We start from the raw sequence: 27572 nt of genomic DNA, 5'->3' as shown, positions 1-27572 counted from the left end.
AGAAAACTAGTACAATGCTGTGAATATAACATAATTAATACAATATAATACAATACAATACAATTCAAAGCAATACAATACTACAATATAAGACAATATAATACATAATTAATATAATACAATGAAAATTCTTTTCATCTTCGCAACACCAATAAAATAATTATGTAATTATGATAGTCATACCTAAAAAGGTAAAGGTAAAGGTATCCCCGTAATATGCCATGAACGCACTTGTGGGGCATGGAGGTAGAGCCCCATGCTTTCCATGACCTCGGCACTAGAATGAGGTGGTGTGGTCGGCACCACGCTCTGACCGCCTTTTACCCCCGGGAAAGACCCGGTACTCAATTTTATACGAGGCTGAGTGAACCTCGGGGCCGTTCTGAAAGTTTGGCAACGAGAAAAAATCCTGTCACCTGTCGAACCCCAGACCTTCCAGTCCGTAGCCAGCTGCTCTACCAACTGAGCTACCTGGCCGCCTAGTCATACCTAAACTAAATTAAATTATTAAACTCGATCACAATTATAACTTCAATTTTACTGCGCCCGTAAGAAACCGTTTAGCCTTTTCTTGAAAGTGGTTATTGTCTGGCACCCCCTAATCTTCTGAGGTAGAGAAATTCATTCACGGGGGGGACTGAGACAGTAAAAGAGGATGAATAGTGGGATGTTCTATGGCAGGAATTGCTCTCCTATGACCTGGTGTTTAGATTGGGATTGTGATTGTGATATAGTATAGTATATCATAATATTTGTATAATTTAAAATTATATATTACTAAATGTATAATAACTTATAATGCAATGTAAATATCAAATAGATACTCTAATATAATGTACCTGAGAAACATTTCCTTTAAGTTGTATTAATTTATGGCATTCATTACCAACATATTCGTCATATTCAGTAGCATGTTGTAAAGAATAATGTCGTTGGATATTGAACTTCTTAATCAGTTGGAGTGTTTTATGCCAAATAAAACACTTTACTAGTCCACTGCTCTCTACCAAAAAGAACTCCCCCCTCCCATGATACATTAAAAGCATTGGAAGTAGCGGGACGCTTTAGTGTATAAGCGGAAGTTCCGTCTTCAAAGTTCGCCATCATATTGCAGAGTCACCACTGCACCGACACTGAATGACGTTCAGTATGCATACGTCACAGCGCTCGGAAGAACCTCTCTTTAAAGCACACAGCGCTCATTTCTCAGAATCACGTAATGTGCCCAGCCCTGGCCTACATGATCGTTGGCGATTACTTAAGTAAAGAGCAACAGAAAAGTCAAATACCATTTTGCTTTATTTTGAATAGTTTTCCAGAAAAACTTGCTTTTTAAAATACATGAGTTACGAGAATTTGCAACTCTGCGCCCTACAACCATCTGGGAAACAAACCCCTCCACCTGGGTTGTTGAAGGTCAATGCCATCATGCCATGTACATTGCATTTAAACTCATAAGAAAACTACAGATGTTACATCGTTTAATTTTTGTGTTTACACTGTGTAAAATAAACTTAGACCATAAAAATTCTCTAATCAGAAATAACGACTTTACATCTCGTAGAAATTGAATCCCTAGGAATAAAGTACCTCACCTTCTAAAGAAAGAAGTCTGGGAGAACGGTTCTGGACATCATGCAAATCAACAGCATATATTAGCGACTGGTTTTGCTTTGCCATATTGCGAACATTGTATACTTACTCAGATTAATTTCGGCGATTCCATCTCCGGTGATGGGCAGCACCAACACTCTGCCGGATATGTTGTAACGGGACGTGATGTTGACTTCAGGGAAAAGCAGGTCGTACTCGATGTGTTGCTTTTTCAGGTCGAGCCTGCACACGATATGTTGAAGTTGTATTCAAAATGCATTGAAGTACTTCATATCAAGTTGTGAACTTGTGCAAAACAAGGAGATTCTTGGTTATTGTACTGTGCGGACTGAATATGAGAATGTGTGTAAACTGATGACTTAACATTCTTACTTACTTACTTACTTACAAATGGCTTTTAAGGAACCCGAAGGTTCATTGCCGCCCTCACATAAGCCCGCCATCGGTCCCTATCCTGTGCAAGATTAATCCAGTCTCTATCATCATATCTCACCTCCCTCAAATCCATTTTAATATTATCCTCCCATCTAGTCTCGGCCTCCCAAAAGGTCTTTTTCTCTCCGGCCTCCCAACTAACACTCTATATGCATTTCTGGATTCGCCCATACGTGCTACATGCCCTGCCCATCTCAAACGTCTGGATTTAATGTTCCTAATTATGTCAGGTGAAGAATACAATGCGTGCAGTTCTGCGTTGTGTATCTTTCTCCATTCTCCTGTAACTTCATCCCTCTTAGCCCCAAATATTTTCCTAAGCACCTTATTCTCAAACACCCTTAACCTATGTTCCTCTCTCAGAGTGAGAGTCCAAGTTTCACAACCATACAGAACAACCGGTAATATAACTGTTTTATAAATTCTAACTTTCAGATTTTTTGACAGCAGACTAGATGATAAAAGCTTCTCAACCGAATAATAACACGCATTTCCCATATTTATTCTGCGTTTAATTTCCTCCCGAGTGTCATTTATATTTGTTACTGTTGCTCCAAGATATTTGAATTTTTCCACTACTTCGAAGGTTAAATCTCCAATTTTTATATTTCCATTTCGTACAATATTCTGGTCACGAGACATACATATATACTTTGTCTTTTCGGGATTTACTTCCAAACCTATCGCTTTACTTGCTTCAAGTAAAATTTCCGTGTTTTCCCTAACCGTTTGTGGATTTTCTCCTAACATATTCACGTCATCCGCATAGACAAGAAGCTGATGTAACCCGTTCAATTCCAAACCCTGCCTGTTATCCTGAACTTTCCTAATGGCATATTCTAGAGCGAAGTTAAAAAGTAAAGGTGATAGATAGTGCATCTCCCTGCTTTAGCACGCAGTGAATTGGAAAAGCATCAGATAGAAACTGATCTATACGGACTCTGCTGTATGTTTCACTGAGACACATTTTAATTAATCGAACTAGTTTCTTGGGAATACCAAATTCAATAAGAATATTATATAATACTTCCCTCTTAACCGAGTCATATGCTTTTTTGAATTCTAAGAATAACTGATGTACTGTACCCTTATACTCCCATTTTTTCTCCATTATCTGTCGAATACAACATTCTAAAGGTACTAAGTGCCAAAAACAACTTCCCGAGATATTGATTAAAATACACTGCGGAATGCATGTTGAGATACCTCTGACACCATTTTTTGGCATATAAATTAATCACTTACAGTTGAACTACGACAAAGAGAATTTAGTACGGTATGATATTCTCATATGGATATTCCTTCCTGAGATTGAATAAAATGACATTTGAAACAATTGGCACTTAGCACCTCTAGAAAATTAGGTCTTCAACTGTAAGGGTAGTCAGAGCTATAACTGTGTAATACGAGTATCGCACTGGAAAATCAGACTAAATAGCCTAGTTTGGACATGTGATTTGCGGTATCCGATGCGCAATTGTCTGCATCATTTATGGTGACTTTAAAAAATGATGAACATTTTAATGTGTAGTAAATCAGGATCAAAAATATATTTTCCATGTTAAGTATTGTTTATTAAATTATGTAGGTATGTGATAACCAGATCAACTTTTCGTTTTTAGATGTTTAAATGGCTCCGAGAAATCCGTTCGGTCGCAGTAATTTTCTTCCAAAAATTCTACTTAAAATTTAATTAAATTTGATCCTTGATTTCCAGCATAGAAAGCGACGCTCTAGTCGTAAGATAGGTCGAAGGCACGTAGCTTCTGCTGTTCCTTGATAACTTTCTTATAGATTGGTTTAGAGTAGAAATTAAATGCCTGCTTTACCTCGTGCGTGCGTGCACTCACCTGATTTCTCTGATCACAGTGTCCTTGAGGCCCCTCATTTCAGCATTAGTGGCGATGAATTCCATTCCGAAATTATTTGAACCTTTCTTCACACTCAATTCATTAATTATAATTGGCTCCAGCGGAGGAATCCTGTATTTAGGATCTCCTGTAACAAGAAGCAATGCAACATTAATCATAGTGATATTAATGAATTGAAAACTCTTACTAATTGCGTTTTTAATAAAGCGAAAAAATGCTTTAGTTCTAATAAATTTCTTTTAAATGAAAGTAAAACTGCATCTTTGTTATTTAGTAGTACAGTCATGGAAAATAATAATTTTAAACTTCTTGGTATTACTGTGGACAGTACACTTACTTGGGCAGACCATGTTGATTCTGTTTGTAAAAAATTGTCAAGAGTAATATTTATTCTGCGAAATTTGAAAATGTATGTTCCAAAGAATTACATTATATTTGTCTATTTTTCTTGTTTTCATAGTATTATTTCTTATGGACTACTTTTATGGGGTAATAGTACTCATACTAATAAGGTACTTATGTTACAAAAAAAAGCTATTAGAATTGTAACTAATTCATCAATGAAGGCACACTGCAGACCGTTATTTTTGAATGAAAAAATTATGACTAACATCATTGTATATTTATCAAGCCCTAAATTTCGTCAAAGAAAACTCACAAATGTTGACACATAGGAATGATGTTCATATATACAATACCTTTTTGACATACCTAAGTGTAGGCTCACCAAAACAATGAATAATTATTTTATTATGTCTTTAAAAGTAGCAAAAAAAATTTCCGAGATAACTTCTTAATCTGGAAAGGAAGTCTTTTAACAGACTTGTCTCCGGTTGGTTAATCAACAAACCATTTTATGAAATTAATGAGTTTTTTAATGTCAACGTTGTTGAGAGTTTTTAAATTAATTTTATTGTTCTGTTGTTTACTGACTTTGTTAGTTGCACAATTTTGTGTGCTCTGACTGTACAACACTGAATATACTGAATATACTTTTGTAATTAATTGTGCTCCAAACTTTTTTTCTGAACATATCTCCGCTCTTCTTTTTACCAATATAAGCTTTGATTTGGATGACTGGCATACTTTTCATATTTTCAAGACTACTGATTCTTTAAGCCATTTCAGAACTTCTTTTTTCCAGGTTTGTTCTTACTTTAAATATTTATAGTTCGTTCTCAGTTCGGCGCTTGTTTTTGTAAACAATAAGATAATCTTCCGTATGCCGTAATATTGTCTTATTTTTGGGATGGATGTAAGAGAATCTCGTTGTTGATCAACCACCGAGACCAGGCATGGACTGGTGACTGAAAAAAATGCAATCATGTATACTATATTGAAATGCAAATCTCCTGCATACGGCGAGAACCAATAGCAGATCGCTGCGACGTAGTAATATCGCTTGTCCGTATGAAACAGACGGAAACAGAATTGAAGAGAGAGAAATCAATTTCCCGTTGCGTTGCTGATCGAAAACTAGGCTACTACAACTAGTGTATTTAAAATAATTGTACAGAGGGAGAGTTTCTAGCTACAATTATGTTTTTTTTTTTTTTTTTTTTGTTTTCGATGTACTTAGAAATTTATTGCCTATATATCTGGGACTCTTATGGATTTCAGAATGAAATACCTGAGCGCCGATTGTCTCTTTTGATAGTGATACCTCTCGATTAGACAACGCTGTACTCCTCTGATTCGCTAGAGCCGTGAAACCATTGACAGTTTGTCACGAAGTATAGTACAAATTTCCTATCGATGTTTCTATCTTTCTAACATGTTCGTTCCGTTTTTTCTTTTCTTCTTATTTCTCTACACTCGTTCTAAGTCTTTGAAACGACTAGACTTAACGCACGTATTGTCCCTATCGGTCAATACTTTGCCACATTGCAGCGCGAGACAGTTTATTCATTATTATATACTGTACTGTATTTATATCGTACTATACAGTGCTGTATATTGTATTATACTTACTTACTGGCTTTTAAGGAACCCGGAGGTTCATTGCCGCTTTCACATAAGCCCGCCATTGGTCCTTATCCTGAGCAAGACCAATCCAGTCTCTATCATCATATCCCACGTCCTTCAAATCCATTTTAATATTATCTTCCCATCTACGTCTCGGCCTCCCCAAAGGTCTTTTTCCCTCCGGCCTCCCAACTAACACTCTATATGCATTTCTGGATTCGCCCATACGTGCTACATGTCCTGCCCATCTCAAACGTTTGGATTTAATATTCCTAATTATGTCAGGTGAAGAATACGATGCGTGCAGTTCTGCGTTGTGTAACTTTCTCCATTCTCCTGTAACTTCATCCCTCTTAGCCCCAAATATTTTCCTAAGCACCTTATTCTCAAACACCTTTAACCTATGTTCCTCTCTCAAAGTGAGAGTCCAAGTTTCACAACCATATAGAACAACCGGTAATATAACTGTTTTATAAATTCTAACTTTCAGATTTTTTGACATCAGACTAATGACAGCCGAATAATAACACGAATTCCCATATTTATTCTGCGTTTAATTTCCTCCCGAGAGTCATTTATATCTGTTACTGTTCACCCAGATAATTGAATTTTTGCACCTCTTCGAAGGATAAATCTCCAAATTTTATGTTTCCATTTGGTACAATATTCTGGTCACGAGACATAATCACATACTTTGTCTTTTCAGGATTTACTTCCAAACCTGTCTTTTCGAGATTTACTTCCAAACCTATCTCTTTACCTGCTTCAAGTAAAATTTCTGTGTTTTCCCTAATCGTTTGTGGATTTTCTCCTAACATATTCACGTCATCATCATAGACAAGCAGCTGATGTAACCCGTTCAATTCCAAACCCTCTCTGTTATCCTGAATTTTCCTAATGACATAATCTAGAGCGACGCTAAAAAGTAAAAGTGATAGTGCATCTCCTTGCTTTAACCGGTAGTGAATTGGAAAAGCATCATAATATACTCAGAGCCTACTAATCTAATACTAATACTGTGCTTTTACTAAAACCATTCTACATTACATTACATTATATGGTATTACGTATGTCTGTTAAATTTTTTTTCTCCAAAGCCACCAGGTTGTCATTTGATATTTCTGGTCTCTCCTACCAATGGCTTATTTGTAAACAACTTCTGAGGTTGGGACTCCTGGAAGGCGGAGTTACGCTGACCCGATGATATTATGATAGGATGATTATGAAGTGCCAGGAGAGGTCTTTAACCTTAAGCCTAATCTAATTCCCAGACCATGAACGAACACAGAAACATTCCCTTTTAAGGAAAAATTCCTGTGTTCTAAACGGACATCGTACCCGGAACCTCATTAATTGTAGTCAGATTGATTACTAGCCCATGAGGCTGGTCTGTCTGCTAAAAGTAGGATTATGAAAGTCCCTATTTCAGTTATATATTTCGCTACATTTCAACTCCTCTGTTTTCTAAAACACTCAAGCGGTAATTTCGCGAAAGTACAGTATTTGGCACTTCAAAGCAGGTTTCAACCTGAGCTAACTTGCAATGACGTTACAAAAACCGGCTCCTGGATACCTTGACCAAGTTCCTCTATGAAGTTTTGCAACTCTCAGGGCAACCCCCTGGCTTCTAATGCATCTCTGATAAGCTTCGAGTTTGTAATAGAAGAACGTGAGACATGTATTACGAAAAGATGCAGGCTGACTTTGAAAGCATGCTAATTATACGCAATTTTATAACCGAAACTTTTCCATCTACCAAGAGCCGTGCAAATGTTAAGAGGGGAGCTATGATACTGCACGAAAATAGAGCGACACACTTTGAGTATGATTACCACGACTGTATTTACCATCATCATCAATCGTAAATCATTAAACACCAATCATCATCATCGTTGTCCTCGGATCCGATTTTCCTTGTTATATTTTCAGCATATGGCGCGAGATTTCTTCTTCAGCCTTAAAACTGGCTAATTCCAAGGAATAATAATGTTACTCCCAATCTCGTCCGAACCTAGGATGCTATGAACAGACATTTCGCTAGCCCGGCTATCGACTGATTATTTGTACAGGAATCATATCATATCATATCATATCATATCATATCATATCATATCATATCATATCATATCATATCATATACTTACTGGCTTTTAAGGAACCCGGAGGTTCATTGCCGCCCTCACATAAGCCCGCCATTGGTCCCTATTCTGAGTAAGATTAATCCAGTCTCTACCATCATATCCCACCTCCCTCAAATCCATTTTAATATTACTCTCCCATCTACATCTCGGCCTCCCCAAAGGTCTTTTTGCCTCCGGCCTCCCAACTAACACTCTATATGCATTTCTGGATTCGCCCATGCATGCTACACGCCCTGCCCATCTCAAACGTCTGGATTTAATGTTCCTAATTATGTCAGGTGAAAGTACAATGCGTGCAGCTCTGCATTGTGTAACTTTCTCCATTCTCCTGTAACTTCATCCCTCTTAGCCACAAATATTTTCCTAAGAACCTTATTCTCAAACACCCTTAATCTTTGTTCCTCTCTCAAAGTGAGAGTCCAAGTTTCACAGCCATACAGAACAACCGGTAATATACAGTAACTGTTTTATAAATCATATCATATAACATTATATATCATATCATATCATATCATATCATATCATATCATATCATATCATATCATATCATATCGCTAACACTGGTTTATGAATACGAAAAACGTTAGTTCGCTGATCATCCACTGGAAGCCCGCGCTAAGAATATCTTTGTATATGACCCCTAGAGGTTTACAGTGGACTAAATTGATATGCGGTATATTTTTGCAAACAGTTTTGTTTAACCATCCTGAAAGAATCTTCCTTTTTGAAAGCTCATTCTTTCTCTTCTCGCAGAGCTCTCATGCCAGGTCTTGCTTCCTCACCAATACAACACAAAATTTTCTTCTAATAGACGCGAAAATAATTTAGCCTACCAATTAGATATCAGAGAAGTATTTAGATATCATCGCAAACCAGAACTTTTATATTTCTTTCCTTTTTAGAATAGAATTTTGTCCTTAATTCAACACTTTATAAATATTTTCCTTAATCGATTTATTTAGATTTTTATTACACTACAAACATTTCCAGGACAATACGAAAAAAAAAAGTTACCTCATTCAAGAACAACAGCTAGTGTCGAAAACCTGTTTCAAACAAAAACAAGTCCAATCAGAGCAATAAAGTGAACAGGAGAATGAACTCCAGGGCATATAGGCTACGTACATGCTTTACCTTGTCCTTGAGTTCGTATTATAGTAACTACGTCATTGCGCCTTTCCTGTTCCGAGTAAAGACGTTGAGTCTTTATAGGCCAGGGATGTCAATCAGAGCGCTACGAGAACGCTTGCGTCACTGGAGCACGTAGAGCACGCAGCTACGAATACGTGCTTCAGTGAGGGTTGTACAATGTACAGTTGGCATTAATCATGCACCCAGCCAAATAAACTAGAAATTTTCTATCGACCTCTTGCTGCAAACATAGAAACTGTACCACTAGATTGCAGCTAGAAATAATCAGTGGCGTAGCATGAAATTTTGAGCAGGGGAAGCTAACTCAAGTTGTCTTTCATGCAATATGAGAAAACGTATTACAAAAATATAGTCTTAAAATAAATAGTACTCAATATCAAGTCAGCAGTCGAAGAATGGTTGGAACCTCGTAACACCAATAAGGCATGACCTCAAATGGTACTTACCGTAGTAAAATATGATTTCACGGTTTACACATATCCCTAACAAATAGACACGTATACGTATAACATTAGCTCACTCCCTGTCATACTCAGAAAAATTACAATATTAACGGTCAATAGATATAGTATTAGTATCATTACGTAAGTATGCGTCGGTCTTTTGATTGTGTCCTTCATTGACAGCAAGGGAGTCGGTCATTTGTTTTTTAGATCACACTTTTGTTCGTAAGTCAGTCTTGATAATAGAATTGTCCTAAAAAAATTCAAGTAAATTAGTGTCAGGAACTGTTATTTCACTCATTATTTATTATATCAGCCACAATGCACACTAACACATCAACTGAACACAACTTACGAAAAGGGATAACTCGGAAACTACTTATTATCAATGTCAAAGCTAGCTTCTTGCGAGCCTTGCGACCAGTGTAGTTTAGTTAGAAAGGGATGGAAAATCTGCGGGGTGGGTTACACAGAAGAATGAGTGTAAGAAACCAGTCTGCTTGGAAGCTGGTGTGTGCAGGCTTCTTGTTTACTGCTGCATCACAAATCATCCTGAGCTGCCGCATCACAATATTTAAGGCATAAATATAAACTCTGTTAAAATTAATAAATAATTTTGTTCATAAACTGCAGGTTTATTATGAAATTATTATTAACTGGGGAAGCTGAGCTTTTTAGCTTACATTGACGCTACGCCACTGGAAATAATTGGTATTGGGAATGCAACGTTGTTAAAACATGCACATAATAATAATCAGGACCTCCTTACCTTTTACAAATGTTTGAGCCCTGAACTGAACCCTATGGTCCGTAAATTTGCAACTCAAATTATAACAATTTTCGGTAGCTTATATGTATGTGAATATATATTTTTTTAATTTATGAAGCTACCAAAGTCAAGACTAAAGGCCAAATTATCTGATGACGGTATGCGTGCTACAGTTCGACTTACTACTTCAATAACATAGTACCAAATATTACAAGACTGGTATCGAACAGAAATCGTAGGAACGATTCTGGTGAAACTTCATTTTGAAATGTTAATTTTCCTTATTTTCGCCGTTACAGAAGATAAAGTAGTGATTTTAGTAACCAAGAATTTTCAGAAATCATTATATATGTTATGTTATTTGTAAAACAGTATTCAATCAATCAATCAATCAATCAATCAATCAATCAATCAATCAATCAATCAATCAATCATCAATCAATCATGTTTTTGTCAGAATCACATTAGCGTAATTATAGACAATGTTCAATAAAAACAAACATTAAAATTCCAAGTTCATATGGCTGCCGGGTATAATAGTCTACAAAACTAACCTTGGCTGACTATTCTCCTTAAACTTCATTTTGCAATATTCATTTTCCCTATTTTCGCTATTACTGAAGGTAGTAATTGTAATAACCAAGAATATTCAGAAATCATTCTGTTATATTATTTTTAAGTTAAGGCTGGTTCACAATAAACCGGGAACGAGAACCAGAATGAAAACCAGAAGCAGAAGACGTGAATATGACAATTTTTGATTCACAATAAACCGAGAATATAGACGACTATGATATCGATATGCATGTCAATAAGATATGTAAAGTCGATATTACGCATTCTGATGTTATTTGTGTATAATTGACCAATGGAGTTCTCTCATGAGTACAAGGCAGCCAACATAAACACAGGTTAACCAACTTCGAAATTTCAACTGAAACATTTCATTAGGTACGGTACTATAAATATGCCCATGCATCTTTATTAGCACAACCTATTTTAAGTCTACCATAACGTAAAATAATTATAGAAGAAACATTTGTAATAGAACAGAAATGATCACAACAGTAGTTATTGAATTGAAGCATGAATATGTAGTGTGTAATACAACCAATACAGTAATAAAATATGATTCACTTAGGAACGGTGTTCAAAGACGCAGCTATTGAAAGCCACGTATTCTCCTTCATTTTCTCATCTTTATACGAGGCGCGCCGCTTATCGTAAACGTGAGGATTTTCCTCAACACTCAAGATTAGAATCTCATGAAATAAAGCTTGCTCCATGATGCACAGCACAGAACAAAATAATGCATAGGTTATGTCGCGGTCTTCTTGCTACAAAATATACGACGACAAAATAGCTTTTAGATGGCAATAGAATGAATCTAGTGGGCTGTGATCGGAAACGTGGACGCCAAAGTTGAAACTTGGCCAACTCTCAGTTCCCGATCGGGCTCCGGCAAGCTTTTCGTCAATTGTGAATGCTCACATTTAAATGTGTACATTTTAACAATTTTACCGTTTTCGTTTTCGTTCCGATTCTCCTTTCCGGTTTATTGTGAACCAGCCTTTACTAAAACAGTACTCTGCTATAATAGTCTGCAAAACTACTAACCTTGGCTGACTATTGTAAAGCATATATAAATTATTTAGCTATCAGATAATTGCATTTAATATAAATGTATAAACAAAGGTGTAAGGAATTATTACATCTGGACACCAGATCATTTTCACTTTGTCCGCCCCTGTGTCTTGCTCGTTTCTGTGTTTACGGAATTCCACTCCAGCACGTAAGCACGCGAAGGAATCGAACGTCGTTCATGCGCTCTTTCTTTGACATCGCTGATATAGGCCTACTGAATTGAGGAGACAAAGCAAGTTCACGTAAGTTGCATCTTATTCACATCAGGTAGCTATATTTTCGCTTTCTAGGCTCAATTACTGTAGCCTACCCAGCCTATTTCTTTAAGCTGTTCAGAAATCTAATGTCCTCTTTCATCGTTCAGTGGCTCTTTATACAATAATAAATTAAGCTCGTTATCAAGACCAGGGATACGTAATGTGTAATTCCTGATCAAATGCGAATTGAAATTATAAACGAATCATTGAACTCTACTATAAATACAGGGACATCATTTTATTTTTACTAGCATTTTTAATATTAACCGGAAACACCGCTTGCTCCCCCCTCCAAGACTGGAGTTCGATGATACTGGCGTAAAACACAAATCACTCTACTAGGTATAGGAAGGAAGAAAAGTAGTTCATCCATTTACGTAAACTAGGAAATATCGCGATTTTGAGTTCGATAATTTTCATTAGGTTTTTCTTTAATCAAAGTACAGTACTGTATTAAGAATAAGTGTTTTTACTCACGAAGTGAGTTATCCATGCAAACGTATTCATTATGCAGTGTATATTACTGTATACTGTCTACAGCACATTAGCGTACAATATAGAGAAAGAAGTTAAATTAAAAAATAATCATAATATGAATATTTAAACACAATTTAGAAAATGGTGGCCGTTCATTTCGATACAGGCTTCAGTTCGTTTTTTGCATATTATCGCACTATAGACTATTGCATCTAATTCCAATTGCCAGTTTCGTCCTTCGTACTAGTAACTCATCTTGAAATAATTCTGTACCTACTCTACGTACTGTAAATTCAATCTTCACTTTTGCCCGACCCGAAAATATAAAATTACTCAGACATGCTATCTACTGTCCGTCCAAGTGGTTATGCCGCAGGATCGTAGAAAGGGAGGAAATCACGTGACAGTTAATTACTTAACGAGGCCCTTTTATTTAAGTTAAATTAAACAGCTGTATAATATTACGTAAACTTCCAATTCCTAAGAGAAATTAATGTTTTCAGAAAAGAGCTAAGACAGCCCAGCTATTACAGAGGGGCGAGCAGAAGCAGGTGGGGGAAATCGGGATGCGACGTAGGCAAACGGACAGTACCTGTGCGAAAATATGATTCAATATTGAAAGCTCTTTCGTCACTGGAAAACGCGAACATATTTCTGGAACGTACTATACTCAGTAACTCAGTACTGCTTACTATCTGCGATCTTGGTTCTGTGTGGAGTTGGAACTTCCTTAGTAGAAGGGATGGGAGTGAAGTACATTAAAAAACTCAGGTACAATAAATATTGAAGTAAAAATAAAATGATGTCCCTGTATATCTAATTGGGTGTCTGTATGTCTGCTTATGTCTGTCTACCAGTATGTCTATATTTACCAGTAGTCTATCTGTCAATCCTTCCTATCTATCCAGATATCTAATTATCAGATAATATTTACTTGTGACAAAATAACTAGAAATTCTGCTATTTTCATTTAATTTAATCAAGATATGCAAGTGAAAAACATGAATAAATTTAGAGCTTACCGTTGATAAAGTGAGGAATGGCCTCCGTGGCACTTTTCTTGGCGCAGTCGTTGATATTTGGGTCGTTTCTGGAACACGCCTTGATGTAGGAGGCTGAAATAGAAACACAATTCATAAATTTCATTTTAATTCTTACGTGATTGAAAATTATTCTCCTCTGTCATGAACAATAAGGGTTCTGAAGAAAACTGTCATATATACATTCAATGTTTGTAATTTGAGAGATAACAGAAATATCTGTTGAATACAATGCACATTCGTTCTCTTTATTGTATTGCTTTAGAAAAAAACACTTGAGAAACTGTAGTTTTTTTTTCATAGGTAGAAATGATGTCGCAAATGGACTATTGTCTTAATAATAATAATAATAATAATAATAATAAAGATAAAATAAAAAATTTTCACCGAATTAGAGTGTGTGTGTATATATACATGCACAGAGTGTTCATTTCAAAACTTCCCATCTAAATAACTATATAACTTAAATAGGATTTAATTAAACTGAAAATACGTCATATTGAGGGGGAAGTTTGAAACCAATCTTAATTGCATATTAGTTTTCACCCACAAAACCCCAGCCATCCCACTGTAAAAGTTCAAATAGCACCCCTATCTTGTGATACTTAAATTTGAAAGAGTATTCGTTTATACACTTCATTCATTTGTTTTCGCATCTTTTGTTTTCTATCGTCGCTTGGCAACCTGGATTATTGTTATTATTGATTAGAATTGAAGAGGATAAAACTACAAAGACTATAGAGCATTTAATGTACAGGGACATCATTTTATTTTTACTAACATTTTTAATATTAACCTGGCTATACCTTTAGAGAACCGGAAACACCGTTCGTTACCTCCTTCCACGACTGGAGTTCGAAAATACCGGCGTAAAACACAAACAAATCACTTTGCTAGGTATAGGAGGGAAGAAAAGTACTTCATCCATTTACGTAAACTAGGAAATATCGCGATTTTGAGTTCGATAATTTTCATTAGGTTTTTGTTTAATCAGAATGCAGCACTGTATTAAGAATAAGTGTTTTTACTCACGAACTGAGCTATCCATGCGAACGTATTCATTATGCAGTGTATATTATACTGTCTACAGCACATTAGCGTACAATATAGAGAATGAAGTTCAATTGAAGAATAATCATAATATGGATATTTAAACACATTTTTGAAAATGGTGGCCGTTCATTTCGATACAGGCTTCAGTTCTAATGTGCATATTATCGCACTATATACTATTGTATCTAATTCCAATTGCCAGTTTCGTCCTTCGTACTAGTAACTCATGTTGAAATAATTCTGTACCTACTCTATAAAAGAGTACCTTACGTAGACTACTGTAAATTCAATCTTCACTTCTGCCCGACCCGCACAGATAAAATTACTCAGGCATGCTATCTACTGTCCGTCCAAGTGGTTATGCCGCAGGATCGTAGAAAGGGAGGAAATCACGTGACAGTTAATTACTTAACGAGGCCCTTTTATTTAAGTTATTTTAAACAGTTGTATAATATTACGTAAACGTCCAATTCCTAACAGAAATTAATGTTTTCAGAAAAGAGCTAAGACACCCCTGCTTTTACAGAGGGGCGTGCAGAAGCAGGTGGGGGAAATCGGGATGCGACGTAGGCAAACGGACAGTACCTGTGCGAAAATATGATTCAATATTGAAAGTTCTTTCGTCCACTGGAAAACGCGAACATATTTCTGGAACGTACTGTACTCAATAACTCAGTGCTTTTTACTATATGCGGCCTTGATTCTGTCTGGAGAACAATTGAAACTTCATTAGTAGAAGGGTGGGAGTGAAGTACATTCAAAAACTCAGGTACAATAAAAATTGAAGTAAAAATAAAATGATGTCCCTGTAGTAGTTGTGTTTGTGTATTAAATTATTTTAAAATGTTGTATACCCTTCAAGAGAGAACAGAAATCATCCTTATTGATTAAGTTTAGGGAATTGCACAAAATAAACTGTGTTTTCATTCTACAATCAACTGACAATAACAATACAGGTTATCAGACGACGATAGGAAACAAAAGATGGGAAAGCAAATGAATTAGATGTAGCCTATAAACAATTTTGTGCGAGATCGTGCGTATTTGCTTGGTTTCCGCACAAAACAAATCCGCGGAAAGTGTAAAATTCCACATTCAGTATTCCCAACCTAACACACATAACAATTTCACTCTTCTTACCGCTTAAGTGACATATTGATTTTACTGCTTTAGGCTTTTAACATATTATTTTTAGAGACGTTCAATATAGTAATAATTACAAGTTGGAAACTTACCACTGCAATTTCACCTAAATTGCAGTGTTAATTATTGTTTTTAAATATTTGCGAAAATTAAGTAAACTCTACTACTCCACTAAAGTTACTGCATTCGTGATGCAAGTAACATTAAGGAAGCCGTGAAAAAATGAACAAGATTCCAGATGCCGATGTTATTACTGCAATAGCTATGTTATATAAATAATATTGTTAAAATATTAAAATGAAAAATAAATCATTACATAACTTTACCGTTTGTTTTAAGTTCGCATTTATAGACTGGGGGAGGGAAAAAAAAGACAGACGTATATCACGGCCTGCTGGAGTATAGTAAACACAGAAAACATTTTAAAGCAACAATGTTGAAGATAGATAAATTGTCGTGATTGAAGAGAAACCAAGATGGAGATTTCATTGCAACTAATTAGAAATTCCTCTTTCAGGTATGTAATAAACGATCTTCGCACAAAATAATGTACGATACACGAGCGGTATGTTTTCTTTCAATTCTCGGAAATTAAAAAAGCTCAACTACGTTTCGCTTTTTCAAACTTTTCCTCGAACATGAAAACTTCAACATACAGCTCTTGTAACGCATATTACTATTATTGAATACTCTTTCAAATTTAAGTATCACAAGTTAGGGGTGCTATTTGAAATTTAAAAGTGGGGGTGGCTAGAGGTGAGGAGTTGAAACTTAATAATCAGTTAAGACTGATTTTAAACTTCCCTGTCAATATGTAAATTGACTTGTTCTTTTTTTAATTAAATTAAATTTAAATTTTATAGTTACTTAGACTGGGAAGTTTTAAAATGAAAGCTCTGTATATGCATAAATAAGTTAATATTACCGTTCCGAAAAGAAGCCAAATCTGCTATATGAGAATCCTTACATGACCAAAAAATTTGGAGTGTGATGCGCACTTAGCGGTGGCAGAGTAATACATCCAATTTTATGAAGAAACAAAACGGTAGTGATAGTTATGTTCAAAATATTTTGCAACCCTTTTTTGCTCAATTAACTATGAAGAAAGTAGTTTTCTAGCTGGAGTCAGCGATGGCACACACTGTCAATGTTTCCTCGCAGGAAATTCATGAAGTATTCGAAGATAACGTCATCAATAAAGCCCGTTTTCTTAGTCTCACAATATTGAAATGAGTATAAGTGTGCACGGGATATACAATACAGTACGTGCCCTTCAGTACAGACTCTGCTCACAATCACCAACAAATGAATGAACTTTAAGGTCACCCTAGAACAGGTTTCTTACCCTTAAAGAACTATAGTATACTTCAGTAAGGCAATGTTTATGATATTATGCTCTGCTCTACTATAATCCCGTCGCTCTTATTTCCGGCAGCCAATCACATTGCAGGTCGGCTACATTTAAACATGTGCATCTTTTCATATACTGCTGATGACGTTATGCACTTCCTAAGGCTCGATAAATACTTAATATAATCTCCCGTCATTTTGGCTCTTTAGTTAGCACACGAAGAAGTTATTTGCCGCTCAATTACAGTGCGTTTGATTTATCATCATAGGAGCTACGACATGATAATGTTTAACGGTGCGGCAAATAGATTCCTCGTCTGGTAGCTCGGCACCGAAAGAACAAAAATGGCGAACGATACTATCTACATAGACTTTATAGAACCTTCACTTCCTAAGGCGTAAGCAAAGAGGAGAAGTAACGCCGGAAATAACAGCGACGCGACTATAGTTTAAAACTATCTGTGTACAAAAGTACAGAAGTGGGTAAAGGAATTCGGAAGACAGTATGTATAAGTGGCGAAATAATTGTTTGTAATTTATGTAAGGCTGTCATAATCTGTTCTAAAAGACTGTACTTACAGTAGCATCACTTTAATTAAAAAAAGAAAAAGAAACAAATTATTAAATTAATATTGATAGAAAGAAACGAGTTTGACGATTTACCTTAAAGTAGTAATTCAGTGTCAGCGGACGAGTTTTGCAGATATCTGTGTGAAATGATGTGAAACCCAACTTTCCTTTCAACGAAGTTGAAGACAAGCACTTTCAAAATTGCATTGAAAAGTACACTTGTAGAGACCCAGAAACAAAACTTGAGTCACCTAATTTTACTAAGTTCCAGATACAACGCGTTGCGCATGTGCAGTAAACAAGGGCGCCTAAATGTATGCTACTAGTAGATAGTCTTGCGAAGCTTGTTGCATACATAGACGACTGCTACAAAGACTCAGGCCATTTCTTAATTCCGTATCTGTAAACAAGAGCAGTAGGCCTACCTGTGTTAGAGTAGTACCGGTATTTTAAACTAGCCGTACCCGTGCGCTCCGCTGCACTTGTTAGAAATAAATATAAAGTAATTACATAATTAAAATAGGAAATTTGATCCAGGGAACATTCGTGTTTGATAGAAAGATAAATCGTTTAATATGTTACTTAAGTTAAAATGTATTTAAATAATTAAAATGCGGTAATTTTGGTCCAGAGTGCAATCATTTGGTACAATGACAATTCCTTTAACATGTTTCTTAAGTGTTATTGCATGCAACCATAGTTTAATGGAAATTGACATATCATTTAGTTTTAATCTATATACTTCATATTACTTGCTATATGTTTCAGAAGTTACTGTAATAACGTTGTAGAATTATGTCCATATAGAGCAACTACACTTTCCATTGATGAAATAATAATTAAACAATTAATTAGCTTCCGATATTACTTCATACAAACACAGAAACATTCCCTTAGGCTATGTTTAATAGCTTTCGATTGTTGTTGTCCAATGCCCCTTATAGACGAAGTCATTTGTTTTTATTTCAGTACAGCACCTTAGATGGCGTTGTCATTGTAATTTTAAAACTCATTTATCTCATTAAATATCAGTCCTATCAAAATTTTGTATAGAATAAAACTTATCGGAAATTATTTTTAAAGAAACTTTTGTTATGTAACATTTTTCATGAGAATCAATAATAAGCGAGACATTTCGATTTATTTAATTCAGGCCCCCTTATAACACCCCTTTTAAATAAAGTATTTTGATTGCCATATAGCCTAAAATCTAAGTTACAACGAACTTAATTTATATTCCAATTTTCATATAAATCGGTTCAGCCATTATCGCGTGAAAAGGTAACAGACATCCAGACAGACAGACAGACAGACAGACAGACAGACATACAAACAAAAATTTCAAAAAAGCTATTTTCGGTTTCAGGATGGTTAATTATACATGTTAACACCAATTATTTTTGGAAAATCGAAAATTACCAGAAAAATTCTGGCTACAGATTTATTATTAGTATAGATATTGATTACATTTTAGAGCAAAGATTATGTAATTTAGTCTTAAACATTTCATTAATGGTAGTACCTGGGTTACTGTTGTACTGATATTTTAAGTTAAATTTTACGGGAAAGATTATTATAATATAGGCTTAACCATTTGAGTAAAAGTAGTGCCTGTGAAACAGTAACATTTTAAGTTAAAAGTTTACAGCAAAGATTGTGTTTTTTTGTATAGGTTTACTTTATAAATCAATTGTTTGTGTGTGTTTGTTTTTCTTGATGCGGACGTCGTTTGTTATCAATGATATCCACTCGCCGCTACCCTTCAAGTCATTGGCCCATTGCACAAATTCCGTTCTCTTTTAACTTCAAGGCTCCAGTCTCTAGTCATCTCTAGTCACGTCCCTTGGCTTACGTGGGGAGCGTAGCAATGAGTTCACTGCAACTGACTTCCAGCTGGCGCCAGCATTTTTGGCGTGTGTCCTAGAGTATAGTGCCCAGTTTGTGAGCATGTTGCCAGTCCAGTTGAGAATAGTACCATTTCATATGCCTACACGTCACATCAGCCATTTGCCAAACACAGTTGTCAGACTGACTACGATAAATACAGGGACATCATTTTATTTTTACTTCAATTTTTATTGTACCAGAGTTTTTGAATGTACTTCACTCCCACCCTTTCTACTAATGAAGTTCAACCGTCCTCCATACAGATCCAAGACCGCATATACAGTAGCCTTACGGTCATAGTAAACAGTAAGTTCCAAAAATATGTTCGCGTTTTCCAGTGACGAAAGAGCTTTCAATATTCAATCATTTTCGCACACGTACTGTCGTGCATTTGCCTACGTCGTATCCCGGTTTCCCCCCCACCTTTTATTCGCCAGCTAGTGGCTGGGCTGTCTTAGCTCTTTTCTGAGAACATTAATTTCTGTTAGGAATTGGACGTCTACGTACTGTATTATTATAAAACTGTTTAAAATAATTTAAATAAAAGGGCCTCGTTAAGTAACTAACTGTCACGTGATTTCCTCCCTTTCTACGATCCTACGACATAACCACTTGGACGGACAGTAGATAGTATGTATGAGTAATTTTCTCTGTGCGGGTCGGGCAGAAGTGAAGATTGAATTTACAGTACGTAAGGTACTCTTTTATAGAGTAGGTACAGAATTATTTGAATATGAGTTACTAGTACGAAGAACGAAACTGGTAATTGGGATTAGGTACAATAGTCTATAGTGCGATAATATGCACATTAGAACTGAAGCCTGTATCGAAATGAACGGCCACCATTTTAAAAAATGTGTTTAAATATCCATATTATGATTATTTTTCAATTGAACTTCATTCTCTATATTGTACGCTAATGTGCTGTAGACAGTATAACATACACTGCATAATGAATAGTGTCCACATGGACAGCTCAGTTCGTGAGTGAAAACACTCATTGTTAATACTGTACTGTATTTTGATCAAACGAAAACTTAATGAAAATTATCAAACTCAAAAGCGCATTATTTGCTAGTTTACTTGGTATAGGGCGGAAGAAAAGTAGTTCATCCATTTACGTAAAGTGATTTGTTTGTATATTACGCCAGTATCATAGAATTCCAGTCGTGGAAGGGGGTAGCAAACGGCGTTGATCCAGAGGTATAGGCAAGTTAATATTAAAAATGTTAGTAAAAATAAAATGATGTCCCTGTATAAGACACTGGAATTAACGTTCTCATTACTTATTTCACACGCCAAAAAACGGTGACGCGGACTGTACATCTAATGTTCAGTATCGGGACTAAAATCCGCTATCTGGTTATTAGTCTACGTGTGTTTGCAGTCAACATTTGAATAGTTTACATTAACGTAATTTAGTTCTATAATAATTTATTTTTAGGATTTTTTTCTTTCACTGTTCGGGCAGTATAACTTTAAGTATCCTCAAAAACGCAACAGAAACAGAATTTCACTACTCACGTACGTAATACAACATAAACTTAACACTCTTGCCGGTGTGTGATGTACTCACGCAGCTTGAGCGCATGTGCGCCGGCGCAGAAGCCGAGGATCAGGAGCAGCGCCGCAGACGTCGACATGGTGACTGTTGATCTGCCTCCATGCATGTCGCATTAAAGCACCTCGCCCCAACAACTCACTGACCTTCGAGCTTCAGCAGGCTCCATGATCACACTCAGATTCGTAACATTCCGAAGAAGACGAAATTAAAGCCATTTATTGCCTCTTCAATCGTCCTTATTAAGGGGCGAGGATGGTATTTTTTAAAACTTTTTTCCTATTTGGTGTAAAATATTAATTTTTTGTGTGTAGAGAGCTTATAGCTGTGGTAACTCAACCAAATAAAAATAAAAAAAAAAATATATTTGGGGGCCCAAATTTAAAAAAAAATATATATACCCAATGCAGGATTGTACTAAAACCGATATATCTAAACCGTTTTTAAAGATATATTCAAACAGTTTTTGGCAATGTATTTGCAAAAGCATGTTCTACAAACTGTCTGTAACAGAATTTTGATATTAGTCCCTACGTTTGTAAAATAAACAATAAAAATTTATTAACAATTTTCTGATTTCCTTTCCAAACAAACGGACGTATTTTTAAATTGAAATCAATTAACAAAATTATGTTACAGAGAAAAGTTTCCTAATGGTCTAAAAGAATGTGTGTTCTAAATTTCATGCATGTATCTTTAATAGTTCAGAAATTATATCCATTTTTGTCTGGCAAAGTAGCAAAAAAATGAAGTTACTGAAAACCGATAAAAGCGGGCGTGTGATTTAAAAATCCATAGCGCAGGAAGTTTAAAAATGATGTCTCAACATCCGATAAGGGCACAAATACTCTCAAAATGTTATGCAATGCATTCCACACATATCAAAGGATATTTTAAAGAATTTTTTTTTTCGAAAATCGGGCGAGTGATTTAAAAATCCATAACGCAGAAAGTTTAAAAATGGCGACTCAACATCCGATAAGGGCACAAATACCCGCAAAATGTTATGCTATGCATTCCACACATATCACAGGGTATTTTAAAGAATTTTTTTTTGAAAATTTACTCATTTTTCACCAAAAAATACCATCCTCTCCCCTTAAACGCGTATGTTACTTCGGAAATTTATTTATTTTTTTCACTAGAAGTCATCATAGTTTACTTAAAATCACTTGCTCTTAACATCATTAGAGACTTTGGCGGCGCAGCCTTTTTAGCCTTGGTTTTTTCTGAACCGACGCATGCATCCGGACTACACGAGAGATAGTGAGTGGTTTCTATGGCTGCGAGGTAAACAGACCTCGCATTTCGCAGGTAAAGAAGCCACTCACTATCTCTCATGTAGTCCGGATTTGTGCGAGGCGGGCCTCGTATCTCGCACGTCGCATGCGTCGGTTCAGAAAAACGAAGGCTTTACTTGTCCGTGAATAACATAACACAAGGTAAACTTTTTTTTTGTTTAAGTTCTTTTTTAAATCATAGGTTGTATCAATAGGTGAAAGGATGATATGTGATGATGATTGATAAACAGCAGTGCAAATTAATATTCAAAGTAAATCTGTCCCGGATTGGCTTTGCTACCACAAACTATAATGGATGTGCTTGTCCTATTGTTATATTATGATGGTTTTGTCGTTTTGAAGCAACACAACATTCTCAAGTAGCTCCATTCCCTGAACATTATGTTATCAACGTGACATACAGACACAGCTTAAAAATTCAGGAAAAGTGTACAACAATGTGTTGGAAAGTGAAACCGGATCCATTAAAGTCGTAGGTAAAAACGCAACAGCAGTTGATATTATTTATTTATTTATTTATTTATTTATTTATTTATTTCGTTTGTTTAGTTTGTTTTTGCTTGTTTGCTTGCTTCTTTGCTTTCTTGTGTATATTTTTGAGCCGTTCAGAGCAGAAGTGGTGTAAGTCAAAAATGGGTAATGAGGGTTAAAGTAAACATTCTGTAAAATAGAGCGCAAAGTAGCAACTAATATTTATTTTATTTAAACTATTAGTACTCAGTGGATAGCACGAAGGACATATTAATTGCTACTTTGCGCTGTATTTTACAGAATTTTTACTGTAACCTCTTCAGGCCTGATGTACATTATAGTGTACATAGTTTCTTTTTTTTTTAAATGTCTCCGATGCTTTTAAATATTTTGAAAAATTCAATGTGATAGAAATGGAGATTATTATTTTTGAAACATTTCTATACCTAAATTAAAAACAAAATTTAAAATTTTGGGGCCCCAGGGATCAAAATTGTCCCCAAATTTTGATTTTCTGTGAACACTTGATTTGGGAATTTTGGATCCCTAGAATGATTATGTGACCAATTTTTTTCAATTGTTTTTAATCTAAATTCAGGTCTGAAGGGGTTAAACCTCATTACCCAATTTTGACTTACACAACTTCTGCTCTGAACGGCTCATTTGTTTTGTTCCGTTTCTTTGGTTTTTGGTTTCCTTGTTCTTTAGTTTGGTTTTTGGTTTGTTTGTTTTTTGGTGTTTTCGTTTTTTTTTCGTTTTTTCTTCTTTTTTTTTTAATTTAGGTTTTTTGTTTTTTGTTTTTTCTTTTTGGTTTGTTTGTTTTTTTCTTTGTTTGGTTTTTGCTTTGTCTGATTTTTCGGTTTGTTCGTGTAATCGTTTGTTCATTTTTATTTGTTTATGTTTTATTCGTTCATTTATTTATTTGTTTAGTAAAATTTTGTGTGCTATTCAGTATATTTTATAGTTATTTAATATATATATATACACACACACACACACTAATGTGCAAAAGTCTTAGGCAGGCAATAAAAATGGTAAAAAAAGAACAAAAATACCATGAAAAATAAAGTATTTATTACCAAAGTATTTAGAAACACACAAAAAAACAATAGTATCACACAAAGAGTCACTGAGTAGGTTCATGACACTAATATGATGTGTGACCGTCTTTAGCCAACAGTACCTCTGAATTCTCTTAGGTATACTTTTTTGCAAATTCTGGAAAACTGTGGCAGGAATATTCCTCCATGTTTCCGAAAGCATCTGCCACTATGTAACAGCAGACTTTGGCTGCTTTTTTACCTTCTCTCTGTCCAGATAATCCCAAAGACACTCGATAATATTTTAATCTGGACTCTGAGGAGGCCAGTCCAACAACTGAACATCTCCTTGAGCTTGTTTTTGCTGCAAATAGGTTTTCACTATATTTGCTGTGTGCTTCGGATCATTGTCCTATTGAAAGACAAAATCTCTCCAAATTAATCCAAACTTGACGGGATTGTATGACGAATCAATATTTGTTTGTATTTAACAGCTGACACCTTATCTTCAACTCTTATTAAATCAACCACTCCATTAACCCCATACTTGCATACTACCACCCCCGTGTTTCACAGTTCGTTGCAGACATGTCTCCTTTAACCATTCCCCTTTCCTCTGCCTGACATACTGCCTTCGATGACTTCCGAAGATTTCAAATTTTTATTCGTCGCTACAAAGGACTTGTTTCCATTGAATGGCTCGCCATAGTTTGTGTTCTCTTACACATGATAATCGCTTTGTCCTATTATCCTTCCGTAAGAAAGGTTTTTTTGCAGCAATACGTCCATAGAGACCATTTTTGATGAGTTGCCGTTGTACTGTAGATGCATGTACTGTGGTATTACAGTTTTCAGAAAGTTCTTCTGCCAGTTGTGCACTTGAAGCTGCTCTACTTCTTAAGGCTGTCACTTTCAGATATTATTCATCCCTTACAGTCAATTTCTTGGGCCTGCCAATCCGCTTTCGTTCGTCTACTGTCCCTAACTGTAGCTTTGTCTTCAGAATCTCATGTACGGCGCAACGCGATACATCAGTTTGTCGTATAATACTTGCTTGAGAATGATCCTGCTCACTCAAAAAGCAAATTTTATATCTCATTTAAACTGAAATTTTCACCATAGCTGCTTTTTTTTCTTGTTCAACCTACCAAGAAGATTCACAGTCTATTACTAACTTCAATGTTGTTCTATTCTATTCATTTCATTTAGCACACAGTATGGACTGCAACGTGTTCTGTTTATATGTAATTTGTAAACACAGCATTCAATACACCCCATCGGGAGTTGTGTGATGGGTCTGCAGAGGAATGTGGTGTTTCCATGGTTTTACATTAAGCTTGGTTTTGATGACGGAGACGAATTTTTGTACCTATTTCACCATTAAGACTTTATTCTAACTTGTTTCAGACCACTTTCATTCTCAGTTATAAGAACTAGAACACAATATTTACGTATTGCACGAGGTGCCTAGACTTTTGCACAGTAGTGTGTATATATATATATATATATATATATATATATATATATATATATATACATACAAATGGCTTTTAAGGATCCCGCAGGTTCATTGTCGCCCTCACATAAGCCCGCCATCGGTCTCTATTCTATGCAAGATTAATTCCCCTCCCTCAAATCCATTTTCATATTATCCTCCCATCTACGTCTCGGTCACCCCAAAGATCTTTTTTCCTCCGGTCTCCCAATTAACATTTTATATACATTTCTGGATTCGCCCATACGTGCTACATGCCTTGCCCATCTCAAACGTATGGATTTAATGTTTCTAATTATGTCAGGTGAAGAATACAATGCGTGCAGTTCTGCGTTGTGTAACTTTCTCCATTCTCCTGTAACTTCATCCCTCTTAGCCCCAAATATTTTCCTAAGAACCTTATTCTCAACACACCTTTAATCTCTGTTCCTCTTTCAAAGTGAGAGTCCAAGATTCACAATCATACAGAGCAACCGGTAATATAACTGTTTTATAAATTCTAACTTTCAGATTTTTTAACAGCAGACTAATGACAAAAGCTTCCCACCCGTTTAATAACAGGCATTGCCTATATTTATTCTGCGTTTAATTAGTCCCGAGTATCATTTATATATTTGTTACTGTTGCGCCAAGATATTTGAATTTTTGCACTTCTTCGAAGGATAAATCTCCAATTTTTTTAATATCTTACGAAACTTGACCTTTAATAACGTAGTAAGATATTCAGTAGCTAAAAACAATAAGAGTGGGAATATCCACCCCCGTGGAGTAATGGTCAGCACGTCTGGCTATGAAACGAGTGGGCCCAGGTTCAAATCCTTTGTTTATTGAAGATAGTGATATGGCATATACAAAAAACATTGCTTACAAAGAAATATTATTGTAATATAAGTCTCATTCTAATTGTGTCAAGTTATGTTTTTCAATCAGTGTTGTGTTTGATTCAATTGTTCGCATACGCAGTATGTAAAGTTAGATTTATTCCAAAGAATTGTCTTTGGATCGAATTGCTGTCTTCAGTGACATTGTACAAAAGTATTGTGCTCTTTATTTCTTTATTTTTTAGTCTAATTATACATTTATTTATTTTTTAAATAGTCATCCAATATACACGCAGCTAATTGTTGCTTCAGACCACTAGTAGCCTATCTAACTATGTAAGTATATTTAACAGACATTCCCAAGCCTCTACTTAGATCTGTTTGAAAAACAAAGACATACCAGGCACTAGAAGCATACAATTTTTTCATTGGGTTTGTCATTTTTCTGTTAACTTATTATATTGACTTAATGTTAGTTTGGAATCCACCTTTCTTTTTGTAGAAGTTACCGAAGTAGAGTTCCATATCCCTCATCAAATGCTTTGAAATAGAATGTGTGCTTCTTTTCCCTAATTATTTACATATATCTTTATATGTTTTTGTATAATAAAAATAACATCACTACAGCTTCTACCTTTTTCTAATTCCTCTTTGTTCGCTAAGAAATATAGGCCTAGTTTGGATTATCGGTTTTAATGATTGTGTTCTTATTTTAGACCCAATTTTATATCCTGTATTTAATAGTGATATACCACAAACAATTTAACATATTTAATGTTTTTCTTTCTTACATAGAGTTTAAAGTTCACACCTGTGGAGTAACGGTCAGCGCGTCTGGCCGCGAAACCAGGTGGCCCGGGTTCGAATCCCGGTCGGGGCAAGTTACCTGGTTGAGGTTTTTTCCGGGGTTTTCCCTCAACCCAATACGGGCAAATGGTGGGTAACTTTCGGTGCTGGACCCCGGACTCATTTCACCGGCATTATCACCTTCATCTCATTCAAACGCTAAATAACCTAGGATGTTGATACAGCGTCGTAAAATAACCCAATAAAATAAAAAAATAGAGTTTAA

At 35.5% G+C, this 27572-nt stretch overlaps 1 protein-coding gene across 1 annotated transcript in view; it reads right to left on the bottom strand.

Moving 5' to 3' along the window:
* LOC138704427 (protein takeout-like) overlaps positions 1–21501 on the bottom strand; it is a 38917-nt gene extending 17416 nt beyond the window's left edge. The window contains exons 1-4 of the mRNA XM_069832295.1: positions 21388–21501; positions 13791–13883; positions 3900–4047; positions 1703–1836 (exon numbers count right to left, since the gene is read on the bottom strand). Of these exons, the coding sequence (XP_069688396.1) occupies positions 1703–1836; positions 3900–4047; positions 13791–13883; positions 21388–21481 (469 nt within the window). The 5' untranslated portion in view covers positions 21482–21501. The remainder of the gene's footprint in view (positions 1–1702; positions 1837–3899; positions 4048–13790; positions 13884–21387) is intronic.
* Positions 21502–27572: the final 6071 nt, after the last annotated feature.

Source organism: Periplaneta americana, chromosome 1 (genome assembly GCF_040183065.1).
Source record: "Periplaneta americana isolate PAMFEO1 chromosome 1, P.americana_PAMFEO1_priV1, whole genome shotgun sequence".
NCBI classification, from domain to species: domain Eukaryota; kingdom Metazoa; phylum Arthropoda; class Insecta; order Blattodea; family Blattidae; genus Periplaneta; species Periplaneta americana.
The sequence above is the reverse complement of the archived record's forward strand: the minus strand, read 5'-3'. Positions and strand labels throughout refer to the sequence as shown.